Source organism: Lepidochelys kempii, chromosome 5, assembly GCF_965140265.1.
Source record: "Lepidochelys kempii isolate rLepKem1 chromosome 5, rLepKem1.hap2, whole genome shotgun sequence".
Lineage (NCBI taxonomy): Eukaryota > Metazoa > Chordata > Testudines > Cheloniidae > Lepidochelys > Lepidochelys kempii.
Window position 1 is genome coordinate 5,213,312 of NC_133260.1, and position 21,050 is coordinate 5,234,361.

General features: G+C 45.1%; 1 protein-coding gene across 4 annotated transcripts in view; it reads right to left on the reverse strand.

The window, feature by feature from the left end:
* The window catches only part of UBAP1 (ubiquitin associated protein 1), a 55,650-nt gene that overhangs the window by 17,124 nt on the left and 17,476 nt on the right, over positions 1 to 21,050 (reverse strand). For all 4 annotated transcript variants that reach the window (XM_073343397.1, XM_073343396.1, XM_073343395.1 and 1 more), the window contains 2 exons: positions 8,369 to 8,409; positions 848 to 972 (listed from right to left, as the gene is read on the reverse strand). In XM_073343397.1, coding sequence (XP_073199498.1) covers positions 848 to 972; positions 8,369 to 8,402 — 159 coding nt within the window. In that variant the 5' untranslated portion in view covers positions 8,403 to 8,409. The remainder of the gene's footprint in view (positions 1 to 847; positions 973 to 8,368; positions 8,410 to 21,050) is intronic.

A 21,050-nucleotide genomic window follows, 5' to 3' on the forward strand; every position in this document is an offset into this window, starting at 1 on the left:
AGTTGATTTCAAACTAACCAAAAAAATTAAGGCAACTTAAGACCACGTGCCTGGAAAAGAGAGGAGAGATTTATTTGCCAAATTACGTAACTTGGCCACATGGCTGGGTAAATAAATTGTCAATGAGAACTACAAAGCAAAACAAGAGCTAGAAGTGTAGTTCTCCACCCAATAAAAGCAGGACAGGGGAAGTCAGAAGCCACAGAACATCATGCATACGCACCAAAGCACCAAATCTACTTATCTACTTTTTACACAAATTATAACAAAAATTAAATTCATTTGACAGCAAAAAAAAAAAATATATCCACTAACTCCAAACAACCAGGATTTTGTAAGAGTGCTAGAACGCCTATATTTGAATTTTCCATTCTTGTTAAAACTGCCAAACTGTAGGATAGTCAGGGACAGAAGGAACAGAGTTAAGGTTGTTGTTGGAATCTGAACTGTGAATTTCCCGACTTTCCCATTAAAAAGTTCTACTTAAGTATACGTTTAACTTGAACTGTATCAAAGCTCTGTTTCAGAATTTCCTGGGCTTTTATTCCTTTTTGATAAATTATGACGACATGTAAAGCATTTGAGATAAGCACCGTAAAACTTGCAATTACAGCAGGAACATAAAAATTGCCATATCTGTCTCTATAGTCTAGTATCCTGTGTAGGACAGTAACTGGAACAAGATCTTTCAGAACAGGGTGCAGGAAACCCCATAAATGGGCAATTCTAGAACAACCAGGATAGCTCTAGCAAACATTTATATAAGACCTAAATCTGGATATTTCGAAATTTATGACATACCAAACATGAACAACAAAGGGAACAAACAAACAAAACACCCACTTACCTGGGCTTCTCTGACAAGCTGGGTAGAATCAGGAAAGCAGAAACCAATGGGTAAGCCAACCTTGGCTGGTGTTTTGAATTTGTCTCCGATCTTAAATGGGACATCATCAAGATAACTGAAAGGCCCTAAGATCAAAAGTAAAAGTTACATCAGAGACTCAAATGTATTATGCATTCCTGTTAGCTTTCAAATATGGAAATGTGAATCTATTTTATCTTTGCTAACCTACCTGCACAAAAATGAAAGCAGTCAGAAAAAGAACATACACGCAGAGCATGCTTGAGTTTGCTGCCCCACTTTTATCCAAAATATTTTGTTATACACACTTTTCAAATGGCTAAAAGGTTGAAATATGGTCTCAGATTTCTGGACAGATTATCAAGTAAGTTTCCCTGCACTAGTTTCTTTTGCCTTTCGCTCTGTATACACTTAAAAGTTATGTTGACATAGCTGTGTTGGCCAGTGGTGTGAAACAATCACGCTCCTGACCAATATAGCCCCACTGCAGAACTGCTACGTCGACATAGCTAACGTTTGCACAAGGGGCGTTCCTACACGAACAGAAAAACTTCTGTTGGTGTTAGTTGTGTCTACACTGGGGACTACGCTGGCATAGTCTCCGCAAGGTAGACATACATTTAAAGATGCATCCACACTGGGGGTGGGCAAACTACGGCCCGTGGGCTGCATCCGGCCCGTCAGGGCTTTGGATCCGGCCTGTGGGATTGCCAACCCTGTGGCACCGTGGGCGCCGCACCACTCCCAGAAGCACCTGGCACTATGTCACTGCAGCCCGCGTGCTGCCCCGCCTGCGGGCGCTGCCCCGCCTGCGGGCACCGCCCTCCGCAGCTCCCATTGGCCGGCGATGGGAAACCGTAGAAGGGGAGCTTCAGGGGAGCTACCTGCAGGCAAGGGCAGCACGTGGAGCCCTCTGCCCCCCCTCCCCAAGGGGCTGCAGGGACGTGGTGCTGGCCGCTTCTGGAGCAGCGCGGTGCGGCCTGGGGCCAGGAAGCCTGCCTTAGACCTGCTGCACACCGCTGTCACCCCGGAGCAGCTCAAGGTAAGCAGCACCGGGCCGGAGCCCTCGCCCCGAACCTCTCCCGCCCCCCAACCCCCTGCCCTGAGCCCCCTCTTACAACCTGCACCCCTCCTCCACACCAACCCCTTGCCCTGAACCCCTTCCTGTACCCCAACCCCCTCCCATACCCTGCACCCCAACCCCCTGCCCCAGCCCTACATTCATGGCCCTGCATGCAATTTCCCCACCCAGATGTGGTCCTCATGCCAAAAAGTTTGCCCACCCCAATCTACAGTGACTCAACTTCAGTTTTGGGACCCCAGTTTCTGTACCAATCTAATTTCACTTCCTTGGTCAGTCAGCTGGTATACTGTGCCCTCTGCTTATCACACTGATCACACATTTCTCACTGTTACCATGTCCCCCTCGTCCCCCCACAATCTGTCTGTTTTATCCATCTGTTATCTAGTCCTCTACTTGAATTCTAGACTGTTTGGGGCAGGGACCATCTCTGTGTTCTACGTTTGTACAGTACCCGGCGCGGTCGGGCTACCAGAAAACAAGTAATAAACACCAACGACCATCTGAAGTTTTATGACAGCACCCCCAGCTGGGAGAATAGATGGAGTTCCAAACGCCAATCTGAATGGCAATTTGTTTGAAAGTGATATTAACCCCACTCCTACACCAGTGTTCAATGACCAGTTCATCTGTACATTCACTTTTGGGGTTGGAATATTATAGAAGATGCAGCTACAGAGTACTGTCGCCACCTTAGAGGAGAGACCGAGCTCAGGAACTAACCTCTTTTCACAGCCTGAGCAATCCCAAAGATCACTGATGTGTCATCTCCCTTTGACCAAATTTCAAACTTAAATGGCCATTCATAAATACCTCCTGCGCTCCTCTATTACTGAATAATCTACAAGAACGCAGCCAAGCGCTAATGAAGGACAGGTTTTCAAAACCAGGAAACGCCCTATTACCTGGGGCTGAAGACTGTCAGCGAGCCCAAGCGATGACAGCATTGCAGGATGTGGCACATCAGCCTGCTCTCAGATTCGTGCTGGAGAGATAGTGTCCTTTCAGCTTTGAATCCCTAGGACTGACTATTCTAGAGCCGATCTTGTTCCTCACCATGACCGTGAACTGAAGAAGTCTCTCAGAGAATTTAACAGTAACTTTACTCGTTGCACCCCCAGCAGAGATAGCAACATATTCAGTGACTGCTCAACAGCACTGCAATTTCGATGTTGGGAGGGGACCACGGCCATTACTGCAACAAGGCGTCTAGTTTAAGGATGTGTGTAGTTGAACTGGTACACTAACAACTCCCAAGTGTTAGTTTATGCAGAGATCGTGACCAGAGTGCCCATCAATGGGAACGGGAATCACAACCCATCTAAACCAGACCAGACGCCCTTTGATTGCATGGGAGAGATGAGATGGGTGAGGTCATATCTTTTATTGGACCAACTTCTGATGGTGAGAGAGACCAGCTTTCAAGCTTAGACAGGGCACTTCTTGAGGTCTGGGAAACATAAGCCTGGTGTACATTACAGAGTTAGGCTGACGTAAGGCAGCGTACAGCGACCTAACTCTGTAAGTGTCTACACTAACTCAGCTCCAACTGATGCAAGTCATCCAATACACCGACTTAATAACGCCACCTCCATGCGAGGCGTAGCGCTTCGGCTGATGTAGTTAGGTCAACACAGCGTCAGTGCAGTCACTGCGTTGTTGACATGGATTGTTGCTGCCTCTCAGAAGCTGTCTCACAACTGCCCCAATTGGTGCAAGCGTTCCTGGTCAGGACGCACACCGCCGACACAGGGAGCATAGTGTGGACAATTTAATTACTGTGCTGGCTGTATGTCGACGTAACTTAGGTCAACTTAATTTTGCAGTGTAGACTTGCTTGTACTCAGTGTCACAGATAAATACACAGTGGAACAGATTGTTTAGCGTAAGTAGCTAACACATAGTTTATGGGACCATTCAAGGTGAAGTGGCCCATTAACACTCCTCCCTCCCATCGCCTCCTGCCCGCTGCGGATCAGCTGTTCCGCAGCATGCAGAAGGTGCTGGGGGGAGAGGGAAGGAGCAGGGACGGGGTGCACTCAGGGGAGGGGACGGAGCGGGAACGGAAACAGATGGGATGAGGTGGGAGCTTGACGGAAGAGGTAGAGTGGGGGTGGGGCCTGGGGCTGAGCAGGGGTTGAGCTCCCCCAGGCAAAGGGAAAATGCCCGTGCTACACTACGCGTTGTGACAGGCATGAGTAGGAGTGCGACTACTGCTCTCTGTCTTGTCTTATCTGAGCACCAGGTAGGGAGAGATTAAAAGTTATGATTATTTTTAATGCCACTTGAGCTAAAGCCAGGACATACAGCACTAAGGTGAGGGACGGTACAGGCAAAGACTGGCTGCTCTACTCAGGAATTTGCTTCTTGCTAGTTTCACCTTAGCAGTCAGCGTGTGATACCTGACAAATATTACTGGGAAATTATTTTTAGTGTCTTCCCAGTATACCGATTTTCTGACTGTGACCACCACTGTAACCTGGCATTTACCGACGGGCTGCCATAGACATGGGAACCATCCTCTCTCTCAGGGTAGCCTTTCCAGAACACTTTGTGATGGGTTTATAGAATTTCCTTTTGTGGGGAGAAAGGAGAGAAAAACCCCAAAGGTATATTTCACTTGTTTTACCCAGGTCAGGGATTTTCCTTTGTATCAGAATATGGTTAGAGTCCTGCCCAGAATGTGATTTAAGCCATTGGCCTTTTTTTGCAGAGGGCTGAACATGCCAATTCCCCGGAAATGATTTTAAAAGGCAGATTGTTCAAAGCAGGGAGCAAAAAGAAACTGGATTTTAGTACAGACGTAGGCGTGGCTGTTACTCAGTGTTCATCCACAGCAGCATGCACACATGAGTTTGTTACAACTCACATTAAGTAACAGGATGATATTTAATATGTGGCTCCTTGGAATTTGGACTCTGTTTAAACAATTATTATAGCAGACCCAGGAAGTTCAGAAAAACATGCACCCACTTTATTCAAACCATCCTTTCTGCCTCAGCCAAGACCAACAAAAGAGTCAGTATCACTGTGTATCACCGATTATGTAAACACAGGCCTGGTCTGACCCCCAGATGCCTCAGGTGCATCCCCAGGAAACAATGGCCTCCACAGTCTAGCAGCTTGATGAGTGAACGTGTAAAGAGGTCACCACTGACGTGGGGAATCGGTTCAAAACAATAAGGAAGGTACCTTTAGTGGTCACATTGAGTGGAGGGTGTAAAATGGGGTCCAGCCAGGATCGCTCCTCTCCCAGCACTCCCTGGAACCAGAACTGTGCAGTGAAGACCCCCCCGCCACACACACACACTCTGAGCACTAGGATCCAGGTGGTGTCTCCTCTCCCCGTCACGTAGCCTTGGGGGAAACCATGCAGAGAACAACCAGCCAGAGACTCTAGTTGGTAGGAACAGACAGCCACTGCAGGGACCTATGGATAGTCCAGTCAAAACTGCAGAATGTTCTGACTGTCTCTGGCCAATTGACTGTTTTCTCCAACCCTCCCTCTCTATCACAGTGTCTTCACCTCAGCTTCACTCCTGCCTGTCCCTCCTTGCCCTCTTCCCTCGCCCCTTCCCTTTTCTTTCCATTTAGCGGATCCCCTCCTTGCTGCCATCACATGCTTGCACCTGCTTGCACCCTTTCCCCCCATCCTGTGTTAGTCTTGTCTATTTAGATTGTTAGCTCTCCTGAGAAAGGACTTCCTGCTACTCTACACAGCGTCTGGCACGACGGGGCCCCATTCTTGGTTGGCCCTTCGCACTACCCTTATAAACACGAGGAATAACTGGAGCAGTTTTGGACATCAGCTGAGGAAGCGGCAGCAGCAGCTTTCAACTTGCGTGGCAACAATTAGCACTGTGTTAGCAGAACATCAAACACTACCCTTGGGAAACTTCAGTTCACCTTTTCAACACACCTGCAGAAAGCTACATTTCCAGGCACTGCCATTCACTCGGCTTGCAAGTCTCTAGCTTCTAGTTCTTCAAACACCACCACAGTGCACTGAGCTCCGTGCTCAGAGAAACCTGCTGGAGCATTCTCTTTCTGAAGTATGAATTCAGAAGGTGGCTTCCTCAAAGCTCCAGGTATAACCTAGGTTCCCTCCATCCCACCAACTCCCTACTTGATACCGGAGGAGTTGAACTGGACTGTGGGTTCCACCAGAGGGGAAGGTCTCTGGCCTGTTCCCCGATTCTCTAGGTGGATCAGCAGAGACTGCGGGGATTGTTCTTCCTTTCCCCATGCTGGCCAGTGATGAGGCTAACTGAGTGAACGGCAGATCTGAAGCACGAAAGCAGCCAACTGAGGGCTGCCGTAAACCTCTGAGGCGAGAAAATCCGCCAATAAGTGCAGGAGCCACCAAGGCAGAGGAGGAACTCTGTCAAACCCTTTACAGGTAAAGCAAGTAAAGGCCAGATACCAAGAGGGATTTTACAACTAACCAGCTTTGTAATAGCCTCATGTAAATTCCCATAAACAGCAAGCACGGGGAGTGTGTTCATTTGAAGTGTCAGCTCTGTACAATTCTAGAAACTCTGTACACGCTAAGCTGCAGCTACTTGCTGGGCTAGATGTTGTGTCGTAAACTGCAATTATAGGGACAGTGTCACCTATTTGTTCTTTTGGACGCTGGGAGGTGATTGAAAAGAGTTTTCCCCACTAATTCCCCAAGAGATGACAAAACAAAAGTTGTGCCCATCCCTCCCCAGAAAGTTTAAGTCAGCACAGCAATAAACTTAGTGTTAGAATTGCCAATATCAGCAGAAACACAGAGAGCCTCACAACAGGGTATTTCAGTTAACTACTGATGCTGCAGAGCCATTTCTTTTGTTCTTGTTATTTTGTTATACAAGGGGCGTTTCCCACCAGATTGTAACAATTAGAGCCCAGAATTGTAAAACCTCTGGCTCCAAATGCAATATTAATTCTGCATTGCACATATACTTATTACATTCAACAGTAATCAGCAATTAAACAGCACATGGTCCAGCTAACTTTGCTCCTGGAACTCTGACAAGACATATTAAAAATTAGATACCATTTCTTACCTATTGTCACATCTTTGATTAAAGAAAATGTTACAATCTGGTTTCAGGATTTATTATGTTTTCATTTTGCATTTCCTAGGCTAGTCAGTCTGACTTGTTTATAGTCCTTTCCCTGCTGTCGTCACTTTCTGATCCCTTTATACTAGGGCAAGGAGAAAGCATAAAGGTCAACTTAATGGGGCAGACTTTTCCAAGCCTTCCTCTCCCCCATGGTGGAGTGCTCTAGTGTCATTTTGCTCACCTGAAACACTATCTGGGAAGAGAAGGGACTCTAAACTCTATGAAAAGGAAGAAGTCTGCATGGACAATCACTTTAACGTAGGTTGGTACTGGTCATTTCACATGCAATTCTTGATTACACATACAACTGCAATATTTGCATGCAACTGCAAAAATCGGATCCTCTATCACAGAACTTTGAGGGTCAGAATAGTTTCCCACTCTCCCGTCCCCAAAACTTTAGACCCGACTCCAGCAAACGCACTTAGCTTTACACAAACGGACTCTAGTGAGATTATTCATGTGTAAAATTAAGCACATATTTAAATGTGTGCAGGATCAGGAGTTTACAGAAAATTCCACTCCTTTCCTTTCCTCCTTCACTTACCCGAAAGTAAGTTACTTAAATGGATTTAGTTCAAACTATATTTGAAATAAATTCATCACAGGGCAGACTCCAAGCATAAGCAGTTTCAGTCATAAGGAGACTTTATGGAAGTTATAAATGAGGAAAAACAGTTTAAAATTAAAGTGAAGTTGCAACCTTCGCTATATAGAGTTTGCTTCTGCAAACGCTATTCCACTGGCCTACTGTTGGTTTAATTTCACATGCATACACCAAGCTAGAGATTTTCCCGTTTTCCCGTTTGAAGTGTTCTTAATGCCATGAGTGAAAGATACCAGACTGAAGTCCTCGGTTTAGGCAGAGAACAGGCATAGGCAACAGAAACGTAAGTTTCCGCGCCACTGCCCCACCAATGCCCTTCCAGCCCTGACATGAAAGAACCAGCTCTAGCAGAGACAAAGCAGACTAATCTCCATTGAGCACTCAAGCCATGGCCTCTGTGCTGACTGCCAGTTAATGCCAACAGTGGAAGTTTCTGAAGTGCACACATGTCCACTGAAAACCTGGATTGAGACCAAGTTTATTGCACACAAGTCAATCAACAGCCAACAGAAAATGGCTACTTTTGGTCAGTAGCAGGATGGTAAAAGGCTTTTGAGTCTCCTATTAATCCCAAGAGCCACCCAATCCCGTTATATTATTAGATGGGGGGGGGGTAGAATCTATATTAGAGGTAACACAGAATGTTTTACGGGGAGTTTCCTCACATTAATCTTTCCAATACAAAAATACAGCACTTCACTTACCGTGAAAGTCGGATCCCGACTTCTTAGAAGCCATTTAGAATCTGAAAAACAGTTTAGAAGCATTAATAATCTTTCACATATGTTAAATAATATAATACTATGAGCTTCTATTTTGTCTTCCACCCAAGGATCTCAGGAAGCTTTGCAAATATTTATTCAAATTTAGCCTAATGCCCCTGAGACATGAGTAAGAAAACCCATTTTATAGTCTACGAAACAGATCTGGATTGTTAAGTATTTATTTAGCGTGCGCATAGTCGTCTAGCCAAGTGAGGACATTTTCAGTGGTGTGATGCAGTTCTTCTAGGCCCTCGCTAAACCTAGTCAGCAGGCATTCATCAACAATGTGCATCATCGTCGGTGTTGCACCGCAGCTACACAAAGGACTGTCACAAAGGCCCCAGCGATACTTGCCCGGTCCAGAACCTTTTCAACAGGGACCTTGGAGACGGGGCAGGTCAAAACCAGGCAGGCAAATTGCTAAGTAACTTGCCCAAAGTCACACCATCGGGGCACAGTCAGGAAGAAACTAGGTACCCTGACTCTGTGTTTGCAGCACAAGAGCATCCTTCCTCTCCAGCTGGTCTTAAGATACTAAACATGTTTATCCTACATGGGAGAAAAAACCAAACCAAACCAGATTTAGTTCATTTGTGTCCAAAGCCCTATTTTCACGGATACGCTTAGAAAGTGAGAGCGCCTTTCAGGAGTCAGGAGATGCAGAGAATTATGCAGAAGCCAGCAGTGAAACGGACATTGGTCCATGTGCACTTTCCACTACCTAGCGGGCAGAAAACTACATAGTGTAGATTCCATAAACATTGTGTATTATCTTAGAACATTTTAACCAAAACTCTCTTTAGTTAATGTTAAGAAAACCTCTGCAGAAGCTGGGACACAGATCAAAGGGAATACAACGTGCCTAAGATACGCACGAATCTACTAGCAGTCTGTGCACTGCACCTGCCACCTGTGGACAAGCACAAGAGAGGTCGCAGCTGACTAAACAAACACAACATGCATCTGATTTCTCTAGTTCCTGAGTTTACAGTGGCAAGGTTATTAGATCTAGAGGCCCTTGGACGTGGTTTCATCGGGAAGATCTTTATTTTGATGAGCACCGAGGGAAGGGAAGGAGTCTGCTCTGGTGACTGGAGGAAGAGGATGGATTCGGCACTCCCAGATTTTATTAGCTTCGCCAATGACTCGCTCTCTGACCAGATTTAGATCTGAACGCTGGCGGCCAAGAAAGGCCCCTTTCAGCACAGCAGCAGGCAGCTCAGCAACACCCATTCTAATGAAAAGCTGCTTCTCAAATGCAGCTCGCAGATTACCGAGAACACTTCCTGCCCGGATAACTCCAAGCACTAAAAAGCCCGAACGAGTGCCCAGCTCGCCTCGGCTAGGAAAAGTAGATGGTGGTTTCAAACAATAAAATTGTGCTCATATTTTAATTAATATGATTTTAAACAGCACTTAACACCTAACGTAGACAGGATTTAGATCCTAGAGTTTCATATTATGCATGAATCAAGGTCAGCACATTGGATGGGAGGGGCCTACCATGCATTCTTGAAGGGACCTTAACATGGTCTGGCCCCACCAACTGGTATCAAAGAAATCTCACCCTGACTGGGGCAGACCTATTGTTGACACCCACTTACCACAGGCCATCTTCCTAGAGAAGAATGGTTTCAGAGTAACAGCTGTGTTAGTCTGTATTCGCAAAAAGAAAAGGAGGACTTGTGGCACCTTAGAGACTAACCAATTTATTTGAGCATAAGCTTTTGTGAGCTACAGCTCACTTCATCGGATGCGTATGCTCACGAAAGCTTATGCTCAAATAAATTGGTTAGTCTCTAAGGTGCCACAAGTACTCCTTTTCTTCTAGAGAAGGATGAGCCTAATAGATGGCATCATTAGGAAGTTTCCGCTAAAATGTTCCTTTTCTTAATTTCATCCCTCTATTCCTGGTCAGACCACATTTATGGCACCCAAGGATTCTTCTCCTTCCTTACTCTGCATAGATTTGAAGGGTGTAGGCATTAACACTCTCCCCCTGCCTCCCCGCATCACTCCAAAATGGCATTGATTTACTAAGCTCACTCTTACTCAGTCTTTCTTCAAATCAGTCTCCTTGGATTCCCTCCAATATGTCTACCCCCTATCAATGAGAGGACCACATTTGAACAGAGCATTTTAGGTGTAACATCACCTGAACCAAAGAAAGGAAAAGAACCACCTACCCTGATCCACAAGTAACGCACATGAAAACAACTCCAGGTTTCTGTTGGGGTTTTTGGGGTTGCAGGTTACTGAAAGCATTGCCTACTAACCCAAGGAGTAAGTTTCCTAGCTTGCCCCCCCCCCAGCTATAACTGCGCTGCAGTGTCCCTTGCCATTGAAAGAAACAAGACAGCTGTGCATTGTTTATTGCGAATTCAATTTAGTGAATGTTCTAAGTGTAACTTTAGCGCCTCTCTTCCTGCTATTACACTTTCCCTCCAAACTTCACTCCGCTTTCTCTTGCTTTTCATTCCTCTACTAAGTCCTGGTGCAGCTCTTCCTGCGTTTCCTTCTCCGTCCCCTCCCTCCATACCATCCCCTCACACCCAGGCCTTGGAAGTTGTCAATAAATACCCAGGACACAGGACTAAACCTGTGTTTAGAAGTTTAGTAGCCAAAGGGATGTAATATAGGTGCCACTCCTGTCCCATTCCTGGCACTGTCCAGGGGATGTACCCAGGTAAGAAACCAATCTACCCCAACCTACTGCCCCGGGACCAGGTTCAGGGTTAGCAACTTTCACAGCCACATCCAGCTTGGGTTTGATTGTCCACAAATTCCTCTTTGCTGAATGGAAGAAAGAGCATGCCAGTCCCTCTGCACCCGAGCCAACAGACACCTCAACTGCCCACAAGCAAGTTAGGAGTTTCTACAACTTTACCTACCACCAGCTGCCTGGCTGCTACCCGCCCCCCCACGCTCCTTTTTGGGTCTTCCTCCTTTGTGAATAGCTCCAGGAGTGTCCTCTGCTACTACTAAGAGCTTTGACAGTCAGCAGCTAAACTACAGTCTATTTCATTGCAACCCAGAGGGCTCTGAGTAGCAGTTTTGAGCATGCTCCAGCCTGCAAAGTACTGAGTTTGAGCCATCTGCAGACTCAGGAAGGGAGCAGTGCCTCAGTTCACATTCAGTTCTCATTTGGAATGTTTCCCTTGCAGTTATAAGGACTAGAAATGTAACGCACACACTGGGAAAGTTTCCTACTCACCATGGGCAGAGGAGTCTTCAAGATCTGTCTTTAATACTGCTGTACAGCCCTCTCCCCCCATTCCTTTGTGATTCCATATGCAAGAGCTTTTGTGAAGGAGCAGTGCCCTTTATGACTCTCTGGGATCTGTCCAAGGGGGAAGGACTGGGGTGATTTTAGCACCCTAACAGCCTCACCTGCCAGGTCTTGTATGCAGGTCACCAGTATACAATCACTAACAATGATAAAGGCAGAGAGATCCAGTAGTGACTGCATGAATGTGAGACTTTATTCTGTGCTCTTAAGGTCCCCCATCACCATCCCCTGATCTGTCTGTTCACCATGTCCCAACATGAAACCCAGAACTGTTGGATTACTGCCAGGGGGCAGCACCCAGTTAAAGCAGCACCGGGGTCCTGGGAGGGACATGGGAGCCAGCAGCAAGGTGAGACACCGGCCGACAGAGGGCACTCCGGAGGCTGGAATGCTAATTCCCTGAGACGTCCAACAGGAGGTGCCACCGGTGAGTCCGCGCCCGGCTACACCACCAAACCTTCCTGGAGCACCATGGGCTCATTTTAGGCTGTGAGCAATGAGTCATGTTAGGTAACTCGGAATCTGTTTTTAACTCAACCAGGTGTCATTCTGCTGATGCTTTCTCTAATACACCTCTAGGCTTGTTTATTTCACAATTTCTCTAATTTCCGTACAATTTCCAAAAAACACTAAACCAAACACTACTGGCTTTGGAGATAGCTGGTACCCCTGAAGAGGGAACAAAGAAAGTACTTCAGCTTCTCGAGGGATGCAGAGAAAAAAGAGTACACTAAGTCTGCAGCCCAAATAATGCAAAGAAAGGCGGCCAAGGACCAAGCAACCTATGGATTACCTGGCACAGCTGCACTGTAACTGCCAGTGTAAATGGGACTTAAACTGACCCCAGCTCAACAAAGAAAGGCATTAGATAGTAGATCACACACTATATTAAAGAGACTATGCCTTTTAGACACCAAATCATAGGGCTGGGCAATAACTGAAGATAGAATTAACATACAATGACTAAACAAACAAGGATTTGGGGAAGTCGACTTGATATTTATTACAAGAGAAAGCAACATGAGTTTATATGTAGATAGAAACCATATTTGATTCCATTATCCTCACCCTTCATATGTCACTAGCCTTGGATTGTTAAGATCTTTGGGACAGGCACTGTGTATACCTCTAATTTCAGCAGCTAGCCCAACGAGGTCCAACTCCAAACAAGGACCTTTGGACACTACCATGGGTTATTACAAATCCTACATTCCTTACTATGATCACGTCTCTATTTACCGGCTAATGCTGGAGAACTGTCAGAAATAAAGTTGTAAAAGATACCTTAAATGGGAGGAGAGAAAAAACATTTTCAAACTTCAGTGCACAAAGGGGAGGGATTGCTCTGCGACTCCAACAGGAATTATCTAGAGTAAACTCACACCCGACACTACTGACTGCACGTCAGAGTACCAGAAGCAGCTTAATCCTTCCTGCTGCAGCAGAAAGACAGATTACAAAAGTTTGGCCCTGAAACGGATGAGATTGTAGATTACTATATCACTATAATCCTGATGAACCCTATCAGTCTGTGCAAAGACCGGGCTATGCATAAATGTTATACACAGGAATCTGCACTAGCTAAGCACTGTCAGTGAATAGGACACTGAACTTGGTCCAGGAACACAAAGGCTAGTTGAAATATCTTACAAAAATAAAGCTGTAAAAGCCCAGCACAAAAAGACTTCAATGGTAGTAACAGGTATCAACCAGGAATCGCAGTCATGCCAGAAGACTACAATTTAGGCTGTCTTCACTGCCCAAAAAGGTGCGTTTTTCCCATGGGATAATTAATGCACATTACCCATCTCATTGTAAAATCCTACCGGACACACGGCACGCTGCAGTGTTTGCTGTGAGAGCTCGGGAAGGTTAATACTATACTCTTCTCACAGTAAATTTTATTAAAGCTAGTGTTTAAAATCAAGTTTACACAAATTAAGAGGGAAGGTACTGTACATCTGGGGTCAGGCTTGCAGTGCCTCGCCTCCACTGGGATTTTACAGCAGTATAGCTACCCCACAGTAAATACACACCTGGTTTGCCTTTAGGGCTTGTCTACACTTGAAAGATCATTCAGATTAAGGTAGAGTGTGAATTTGAATTTGCAAGCCCTTACCTATGCATTTAGCAAACACTGGAATAGCAGGAAAATGCAAGACAGGGAATTTATTGCACTGGAGGGTTTGGCTGTCTGTGGGTTAACATTCACCTTACAAAAAGAAAAGGAGTACTTGTGGCACCCTAGAGACTAACAAATTTATCTGAGCATAAGCTTTTGTGAGCTATAGCTCACTTCATCGGATGCATGCAGTGTGAATGCATCCGATGAAGTGAGCTGTAGCTCACGAAAGCTTATGCTCAAATAAATTTGTTAGTCTCTAGGGTGCCACAAGTACTCCTTTTCTTTTTGCGGACACAGACTAACACGGCTGCTACTCTGAAACCATTCACGTTACAGGTTCCTTTTCGAAAGGGGTTTCATTTTGAAAACCTCCCTCTTCCACCATTCTGCGATCTGATTGTGGCAGAGGACAATTTCCTACAATGTCCTGGACAAACCTTATTGAATTACATTAAACTTTATCGAATTCAATTATATTCAAAATACAATTGTGTGTTATTGTAGGATCATATGTAACTTTTCCAGGAAACTGCCTAACGTGAACCTTGGAGAAATGTTAGAAACTTCAAAGAACGGTTTGGGACAATACGTGGTTAGTGGGTTTCCTAGGAAGTACTTGGGAGGCCTTTTGAAGCTAAGTCCTGGGAAGAAAAACCTCATTGTCTACTGACTACCTGCTCCTGAAAACTCCAGCTCAAAGACCCCTGAACTATATAAAAGGAGGGACTAAACTTTTCATGAGTGTGCTAGTTCCTGAGCGGAGACTGTTGTGAACTTTTGACCACAGAAGAGACGCTTCTGTGGGGTTTGAAGGACTGATCACCAGCCAGAGCCCTTGCTGGAGTTGGGGTGATCTCTGGCAAGTTTGCGTGAAGGTTCTTTCACTGTGTTTTAATACCTTTTCTCTGTAATGCTTTTACCTTAACAATAAATAAGCTTGCATAGAAACAGCTGTTTGATAGCTTAACTGTGGGCAGTTACGTTGTTAGTCTCTGAACAGAAAGCAAGCAGGTCTGTGTAGACAGTCTGTCTTTTGCTGTGGGTAACACAGTGAGGGCAGAGAACTGCTCAGCCTTGGAGATACCCCGGTCAGAAGCGAAGACGACGCGGGTCCCCACCCAAGTGAGGAGATGGCTAAAGGAGCCAGAAGCCTAGAGTGGGTGCCCTTGCCAGACCACAGAGGGGAAATATGGGTGCAGTTGCCTTGAACTGTGATCCCTCTCTGACGGTCTGTCCACGGACTATTTCCGTGTGTGCCGGTTCTCCTCTACCAGGGTGGGCTTTGGGTGGCTGCAGCTAGTTTGTCACGCCTCTTAAGACTTTTTTTTTTTTAAGTTAGAGAAGCTCTCTCCAGACTCTGCCATCTTTATAGCTGTTGACAATGTCATTAACACTGTCCCCAACCCTGCAATGAGCTTCACACAGGTAGACCCTGCAACCACAAGGAGCAGTCTCAATAACTAATAAATGTTAGTTCCGCATTCGTGTCCACCTGCCTGGAGCTCACTGCAGGAGCTGAGCCCTTATTTGCTTTTCCTCATTAGGTAAGTAAGATTCCTCTCTATCCGTGTCCACTTTTAGTTTAGCTATCACTAATAGCTCATTCAACAAGTTCTCTCTGCAAGCAAGTAAATATGCCATCCCGAAGGCCTTCTGATATACGAACTGTGAAGTCTGCTTTCGAGGCGCTTCCTCCAGGGTCACGCTAAGGTTGAAAAGGAGAGCGCTGCACAGCCATAGAGGCAAAGACATTAGCAGCTCCTTCTGCTAACTTTAGGCTTCATTAGCCCCCCCCCCCCCCCCCCGCAACACAGGGTCAAATGGCACAGAAAGAGCCAGGCAGGTGGGTGTGAAGGTGCGGCCAAGGGACACTGTGGGACATTTTCACCAGTGGGTGAGAAGGGCGTTAGATGGACTACTGCTAAAGTTACCGGGGAAGAGGAGGAGTTAACTCTTCATTTGCACACATATTCTGTTACTGTATTTTCCCAAGTTTATGACTGTGTTCCCTGTCCCCTAATAAAGGCTCCCTTATCTGTACACAGTCTGAGTGTTTGGGAGTGGGGAAGTTCTACCCGTTAAGGGCACCGGGGAGGGAATATTTACTTTTCTCAGGTATCAGAGTGGGCTTTAGCCAGTTTAGTTACATGTCAAGAGGGGACCCTAGATATAATTTCGCTGCCATTCACCACCTAGCAGAAGGGTTACAGCTGTCTAGACTCCAGACCACAGGAGCCCTTTGAAGCGACTCTCCCGCTAAGATTCAGATGCCTAAGAAAATATTTCTTGCCTCATTTCTTTTGATGCAATCAGCAAACTTTCCGGCGTGATAGGCATCCACCACACTCAGTTCAGACCCAGCTCCTCTTTGATTTCTAAACAATAAGGAGACTTTGTTCTAAGCCCTTGATCCTGCAATTTACAGTGTGTCCTAGGCCAACTATACACACACACACACACACACACACGCAGATCCCACTAAAGTCAATAGATTCAGCTGCCTTCCCACACGCTGGAAATTGCCAATCGAGGCCTCAATTATATAAAGGGCCGTTTGTTTGTCATTTATATCGCATCAATTAAGTATATGGTCCTGCCTCAGCACAGGGGGCTGGATTTGATGACCTATCAAGGTCCCTCCAGGCGTGCACTTCTATGATTCTACAAGCGATTTGATTCAAATATGCAATTTCTGACTCAAATGCCACAGAAGGTATTTTAGATTGACAAAAAGAAAAAGCAGTACTTGTGGCACCTTAGAGACTAACCAATTTATTTGAGCATAAGCTTTCGTGAGCTACAGTTCACTTCATCGGACCGAAAGCTTATGCTCAAATAAATTGGTTAGCCTCTAAGGTGCCACAAGTACTCCTTTTCTTTTTGCGAATACAGACTAACACGGCTGTTACTCTGAAACCTTTAGATTGACAATATTTTGAGATGCAAATTTGATATTAAATATTTGTATTATGGTAGCAGCCAAAGACCATAATGGGCATCAGAGCTCTGCTGTGCTAGGCTATGAACAAACACAGATGCAGGTACAAACTCTGCCTTGAAGATCTTACAACCCACAAATTGTAATTGAAACCTCTTACTTCTGGTAAGTGTTAAAGCTTTGTTACAGGATTCAAATATTAATTTGGAAGTCTAAAGCATAGTAAAACCAAGGCAGGCCAGAAAAGATAACCAATGTACAAGGCACAGACTCAATTACCAGTCTGTAGTCACTTCTGCTTCCATGCAGGTGACATTTCCCAAAAGTCTGCAGCAACAAATCCAGCCTTGTACTTCTAATGTAACTCTGCACACACCACTTGCATTCACATCACTGCAGTCGGTATTCCCCTTTCATGAAAGGAGATTTCACTGAACTACCCTCCATAATGATTTTGATACCTAACGTCATTCGAAAACTGGATTTATGTGAAGTTACAACCACATCCCCCTAAGCAGAAGCAGCTGCTCTTTCACCAAGCTTGGCAGAAAGGGAGGTCTGAAGCAGACCCACTCTAATCACTTCAAGGGCCACTGCAAGCTTTGAAATCCATAAGACAAAAGCCAAGACATTCCTTGTTTCAGGGCTGAGAAATATGCACTAGCCCCCATTTCAGCTCAACTAAACCTACGGAGTTTGAAAGTCCCGCTGTGAAATTAAAACAGTTTGGCCACTAGCTAAGCATTTAACAAGAAGCCCCACACTGTGATGTGACTCCACAAAGGGAGAAGACCGTACTAACAGCAGAATCTGATGAAAGCCACACTGCCAGTGCAGAAAGCTTATACTGAAGGATCCACGTAACATAGCATGTGACTGTCTAAATCACAGGATTGGAAGAAAATCTGGATGGAGAAACCTTAAACAGTTGCATTAAGGACAACACAGTTTGCAGACCCAAAATTTATCTCCAATCATTTTGCCCTTTTTTTGGGGGGGGGGGGGGGGGCAGGGACTGGGGGCTAGGGGGCTGGAACAAAGAGCTGTTAAGAGCTTCCCTAAAATAAAACCAGAGTAGGACGGAGGGAGGGAGGGAGAGAGAGAGGAAGGGGGAGAGGGAGAGAGAAAAGAAAGAAAAAAAGCAAATCCCAAAAACAAAAACATACTAAGGAAACAGTTCTGTGTCTCCCAGGGGTTACTGGATGGTTTGAAAATATGGTTTAATGATCCCAGTAATATTCACTAAAAGCTCCTTGTGCCAATATTACTGTATAGATTCAAATTATTCAAATTATTTGAGCATAAGCTTTCATGAGCTACAGCTCACATCATCGGATGCATCACGAAAGCTTATGCTCAAATACATTGGTTAGTCTCTAAGGTGCCACAAGTACTCCTTTTCTTTTTGCGAATACAGACTAACACGGCTGTTACTCTGAAACCTGTATAGATTCAGCAACTGCACCATTTAGGGAGATCAATTTCTTTTCAACACTCCCCATCTTTTTATTCTAAAGAAAATGTATGAAGCATGTTATTATATTGCCTCTTTATGCCTCCTGCTAAACCAACACCATACATCAATGGGAGTTAAACCTGAAAGCAGACCAAAGAAAGTATAACTACAAAGGCTTGTTAGAATAGCTATTAAAGTCACTGGATTTAAGAGCACATCTCATAAGGAGGACTTTCAAGACCCTTCTTAGCGGTAAACAGGGCAGCTAAACAACGGTTTCCTTTATAACCCCAGTACAACCAAGACACTTTTGACCTTTACATCCCAAATCAAACTACACTATGTTTCCCATTAAATTAATCTATCTTTATATAATTGAAAGAAAATAAGGACTGATGAGACAGTAGGTGAGTGTCCTAGTTTTTCCATTGTAGAACAGCCCACCAACTATCTGAGTCAGGGCAGTAATACTCAGACCTCAGTGGTTCACCAAAAGAGCCACAGTAGTGTGAATTTACCATTTTCACACACACGTACACTGTTCTCACAGCAAGATGACTGACCAAGTATTATTTCATCAACTACAACTGGTTAGCAGCATAGTAACATTTGGGTGAGAGCAAGATCATTAATAAGGATGTTGAACTAAACCGGCCCCAGGTGAGACCCCTGGGGCAGCGGGGCTCAGGTTGATGGGGGCCCACTCCTTAGTGTCAGAGCAGCCACCAACTCTTGCTCTGAGGCCACCAAAATTTTGTTGCGGGAATCCTTTATGCTACTGTCTATTAATACAGAAAGGGATTTATTCTTCAGCATCTCTTTACTGACAGGGCTGCTTCCTGCTGCAGAACGTATCACAGACCACTCTACAAAAAGAAGAAATACAACTCAGATAGCAAGTCCGATTACATCATCTTCAGGATCCAGAAAGAGGAAGATACAGGCAACAGCACCCTGGTTTTGCAGTCAAACAATTATGTTTATGTGAACTGCTGCACTTACACTATCTAAGAAAAATTCATGAGTGTGATCAACCCTAGCTCTTCAGGGCATTAGCAAACCAACTGCCTACTGTTAGGAAGCAGTGTCCCTCCAAGGCAGACAATAGCAATATTGGCCATTATGGATTGCCTTTTTTTGTTAGTTTGTTTTTTAGACCTGCCCATAACAGACAAGGCCCCACCCTTTTCCTGAAGTACCTGATATTAGCCACTGTCAGAGATCGGATACCCGACTAGATGGATCCTGGTCTTGATCCTGTATGACAACGCCTATGTTCCAACAGTGGTACTCTGAGTGTAATTATGTCCATTATTTAAAGCACTGATCAAGTTTGTTCATTCAGAATCACATGAAAGAGAAATGGAAGAGACCTCTTGATGACCAGGTGTAGGATGTACATCAGCACTTCACCAAACTGACTCAGAATGGATCTGATTTAAATTCACGTAGAGAAAAACACATGAAACTATGAGAGACTGAAGGTGACAAACACACACAGAAATAGAAGCCTACCTAGACCAACCCCACAATGTCCTAGCATTGCTTGGACAAATGGCAATTTCGTACTCATGAGTGAGGAAAGGTGTAGGGGGAAGGAAACACATATCCAGAAAATAAGCTGCTTCTAAATAAACAGGGGAAAAAAAACCCATCAGCTTCATATCCCATCCCAGAAGAAAGCAGAATTTCACTGTTGCATATGCTTCCTTAACCATCCCCAGAGCAGAGAATTATCTTGCCACAGTTCCATAATAAAGAAGAATAGCAGCACCTAGCTCGTTTACTGCCCTTTTCTTCAATAGGTGTCAAAATGCTTTACAAAGGAAGCAAGAATCATCATCCCCATATTACAGAAGAGGAAGCTGAAGCACAGAGGTACAATGACTTGCCCAAGGTCATCCAGCAGGCCAGTGGCCGAGCCGAGAACAGAATCCAGTTCTCCCAAGTTCCAGCCCAGTGTTTGCACTGAGCATTTTATGAAAGTCTCCCAGCTTTAATCTCACACCGGTGCAGCTCAGTTTTATCTTCCCCTTCCACTCCTTGCTTCCAACTGAACACACTCAATTTTCCCCTCTTTTATGTTAAGCAAGCATTCATTGACAGTTTATTCTCCTAGCCTTTTGATATGAAACTACATTTTGTTAAAGGAACAGCAATTCATAAACTGGTCCACTGTCTTCATACAGGCTAGCAATTCTGCACTGATTTTTGCCTACATCACCTTCAGTTGCCCAGCAATACACAGCGCAAACTAGCCTCTCTCTCTGCACATTAACAGTTGAGGCTGCAGTTTCAAGACAGCAGCCACCACAGAAGTGCTTAGGGCAGACAATGCTATAACAAACCAAAGCTACTAGCTTTACAAGTAAGAGGAGTCTTAAGAAAAACATTAGCCTCTTTTTCTTCTGACCCAATTGCACCAGTCCCAATCCAGTTACAAAATGAAACTAAGACTAGAGTTAAACTATTGGTTGTGACGGACACATGACTGTCCAACAGCTGTGCCTATAGATATCTCCACTGGGAAAACCAACAGACAGCCAGGTCACATGCCTGAGTGCAGAGTGCACAGCTGATTGTCATTACTACAAGGGAGAAGTGAGGCAAACTAACCCTTGGACTTTCTTCTAGGAGACAGAAAGCTGTGAGGGAGAACATGACAAGTCGCTGAACACTAGATTCCCTCTCCCATCACCTAGGAACCATTCCTTCCCCATCATGTCTGAGCCAAGCCGGTTTACTTTAGAAAATAAATCCCGTGCTCCCTGGTGACAACAAAGTGTCGCATTTGTGTGTCAATAGTCTGGGTAA